Here is a 3,117-nt window from a genome sequence, read left to right on the forward strand (position 1 = left end):
AGCCAGCTCTGAGGAGCCACCTGGTTTGACTGCTGCACACCCAGGGAAAGTTTTCTAACACCTGTGCCCGGCGTGGGGCAGAGTGTTTCAAATTCATCTTTCGAATGGAGCACCATGTTTGGATGCATCTCAGGACCCTGGTAGGCTTCCAGAAGGCCTGTGACTCCCCACTCTGTCTGCTCCCCCGTTCTCTTCCCAGGAGAAAGATCAGAGTCTAAGGGGTGAAGGAGTTCCCACTGCTTGGGTTTGAAAGTCCCAAAACACCCCTCTCCCCAGAGCCAAGCTAGGGAGATACCCAGTCTCACCTTATAGGAAGACTTCTTTTCCTTCGGGTCCCCCACACACAGCTGAGTGGTACTGTTGTAGTTGCGAAAGTAGGATTCACACACCCGGTCCTGCTGCACAGTCAGCTCCACCTCCTGCAGAGTGTCTGACCCTGTGCCATTTGGGGCGACTCTCCCCCAGCCGGCCACACTGCACACCTCTCCAGGCATCACCTGGGCTGTGCCCCAGTGCAGGCTGAGGGGCTGCACAGCTGCAGTCAGCTCAGCCTTTCCTGTCAGCTGATGGGAAGAGGCAAGAAAGTCCAGCTCAGCCACTGGCCTCCTGGGCCTGGACACTGTGATGGGTCTGCACTGACTTCCCTCTCCCCTGAGCCACTGGGACTAGTCAGGTGGCCAGGATGGGAAGGAGTGAAGGGACAGGTCCCAGTGGTAGGGGAAGAAATCTGGACCCAGGACAGCAAGAGCAGCAGGGAGGTTCCTTTACCTTTAGTATCATGATGTCGTTGGCAAGGGTCTTAGAATTATAATGTGGGTGACGGATGGCTTTCTTCACAGGGATGAGCTGCTGGGTCCTCTCCTGCTTCTTAATGTTGTGGGCACCCAGGGTCACCGTGAGTGAGCTACACAGAAAGAGGGGTGGTGATGTCGGGGGCGTGTAGTCAAAGGAGATCCAGCCCAGGAGCAATGAAGGGCAGGGGACACCTAGGGTAGGGCAGGGCTGCAGGTAGGAGAAATCAAAACAACAGGAGTACTGGGCAGTGGGTGACTCTGAAAGGGGATTCTGGGAGTTTTCTCAGCCCTCAGGCAATATTGTGAAAGGACGCTGAGTTTGCCCTTTGACCCTAGTGCATGGTTCCATCCTCCACAGCTGCTTCATTTGACCAGTGTGGTCTCTCTTCTCAACTGGACCACGAGCTCTCACCTCTGACCCTTTGACCCCAAAGCTTGCCTGTCCTATTCTCACTTTCCATAACCCAGGCATGCCCTCAGATGGCTCCTCTGATGACCTCTCATGCCCTTGAGTTCCCAGAAGCCAGGGGAGCTGTCCCGGGCTGCAGACCCTCTGCAGAGGACGGGCATCCCTGTTGGGGTCTCAGGAGGTGTCAGCTGTCTGGGGCCCCTCACCTTCTCCAGCAGTGAGCAGCCGTCAGAACAAAGTCCTGTCGCACGAGGACACCGCCGCAGCCCTTCCTCTTTTCTTCATTCAGAGGGTGAACCAATGCCATGTAGGGGCGGGAGTGGGGCTTGACCTCATGTCCCCCGATGATCTCCCCTGAAGGAAAAGTCTTATCTACTTGTGCGCACCCAGAGAGTCCACCAGGCATGTGTCACCTTGACGGCAGGACTGCTGGGCATCTGGGAGCCCGAGATGGCCTGGAGTTGAGAGGGGCTGGGGTGGGGCTTTCCCTCTAGAAAAAGGAAGAGGAGCAGGCTTGGCCTGTGAATGTGTCCTCCACAGATAATTCGAGGTGAGCATCTGCATCTTAGGGACAGCAAAGTCCTAGAGGCTCCTGTGAATTCCTCTCCTGACTTTGCTTTGTTTCAAGAGCCTTTCCAAGGCCCTGTTGTCCTGTGATGTCTGGGATGATGCTGTTTCCAGTGGCCAGGACTGAGGTTTAGGGACCTAGATGTTGTCGTAGCCTGTTTCCCATGGCCCGACGCATAGTGGGGGCCCAAAGCTGTTTGTTGGCTACGTGAAGGAATGGCCCCCAATGGGCCTGAAGGAGAGTTTGTAGGGCCAGTGCTTGTGGGATTCTGGAAAGCAGAGAAGTTCAGGTCCGCAAACAGTGTCTGCATCCTGGAAAGAAGGGAGCTGCTAGAGGCCTGGGAAGAAAAGCAGAATTGGAGAAGGGACTGAGGGGCCTTGGGACTGAGCAAGGCATAGCAGTCCTCTGGGGACAGTGGTCCCACCAACTCCGGGGTCTGCAGAGCTCAGACGTCTCTCCTAATCAGACGCTGAGGGGAGCATCTGTGTCATCCCTGACCAGGAAGCCAGGCCCACTTTGCTCTGGCAGGGGAATTGATTACTTTCTCTTTTCCAGTTCTCTCCCCCTGCCATGAACTTCCAGTTAAGTTCCACTTTTCTGATGGCAAATATAGGGCCTAGGGAGGGAATAGCACCCACTGGCTCTTCTTGAGAACTGCCTTCTGCCCTACCATTCCTGATGGTAGCTTACCCAGCGTCATACTTGGGATTCTGAGGTGGGACGGGAGCTGGGATTCAGAATGTTGCTGGTGGATGGACGGATCAGGGATGTGCAGAAGGGGCAGGAGACCTGTGCCCACTGTGTTTGGGGGGAGGGGTTGGGCATCTGAGGGCGGGGATGGTCACTCACCTGCCTCTGCCCCAGGGGACAGTACAAAGGCCAGCAGGAGCAGGAGAGGCTGCATCTTTCCAGGAAGGTTACCCAGGCTGGGGAGGCTGATGCTTCCTCCTTGTTCTCTTTTATCCCCGAGGAGAGGAAGGAGGTACAGATGGGATCAGTGACCTCAAGTCCCCCTGTGGTTGTGTGGTGCTTCATCAGGGACGGATTTCTATGAAATTGTCCCCGCCCCCACTCCTTCTGCCTGATGACATCCTCTGGGTGGTTGTGTGAGAATCATGCAGTGAACACATGAGAACCCACAGTGGATGAGTCAGGGCGGACCACTTGTTGCAGCCTAGAGCAGGAACACAAGGGTACAAAGTGGAGACCGTGTGCTGTGGTATCAGCCAGTAGAGGTATTGGAGCCTCTGAAACCTGAGTCCCCAGTGATGGAACCACCAATGCCTCATTTCCATGTTGCTAAGTCCCTCAGGATGATTTCTTTAGCAGATGTATGTTTGGGCCCT

General features: G+C 55.5%; 1 protein-coding gene across 1 annotated transcript; it reads right to left on the minus strand.

Annotated features, from left to right (window-relative positions):
- Positions 1-295: 295 nt before the first annotated feature.
- LOC124234118 (granzyme B-like) lies at positions 296-2,700 on the minus strand (the record flags this gene model as incomplete). The annotated part of the gene is made up of 4 exons (XM_046651378.1): positions 2,621-2,700; positions 1,410-1,557; positions 769-904; positions 296-563 (listed from the first exon to the last, which is right to left on the minus strand). Coding segments are annotated over exons 1-4 (607 nt in total), but the record flags the coding sequence as incomplete, so codon positions are not given.
- Positions 2,701-3,117: the final 417 nt, after the last annotated feature.

This window comes from Equus quagga, unplaced genomic scaffold (assembly GCF_021613505.1).
Source record: "Equus quagga isolate Etosha38 unplaced genomic scaffold, UCLA_HA_Equagga_1.0 71441_RagTag, whole genome shotgun sequence".
NCBI lineage: Eukaryota > Metazoa > Chordata > Mammalia > Perissodactyla > Equidae > Equus > Equus quagga.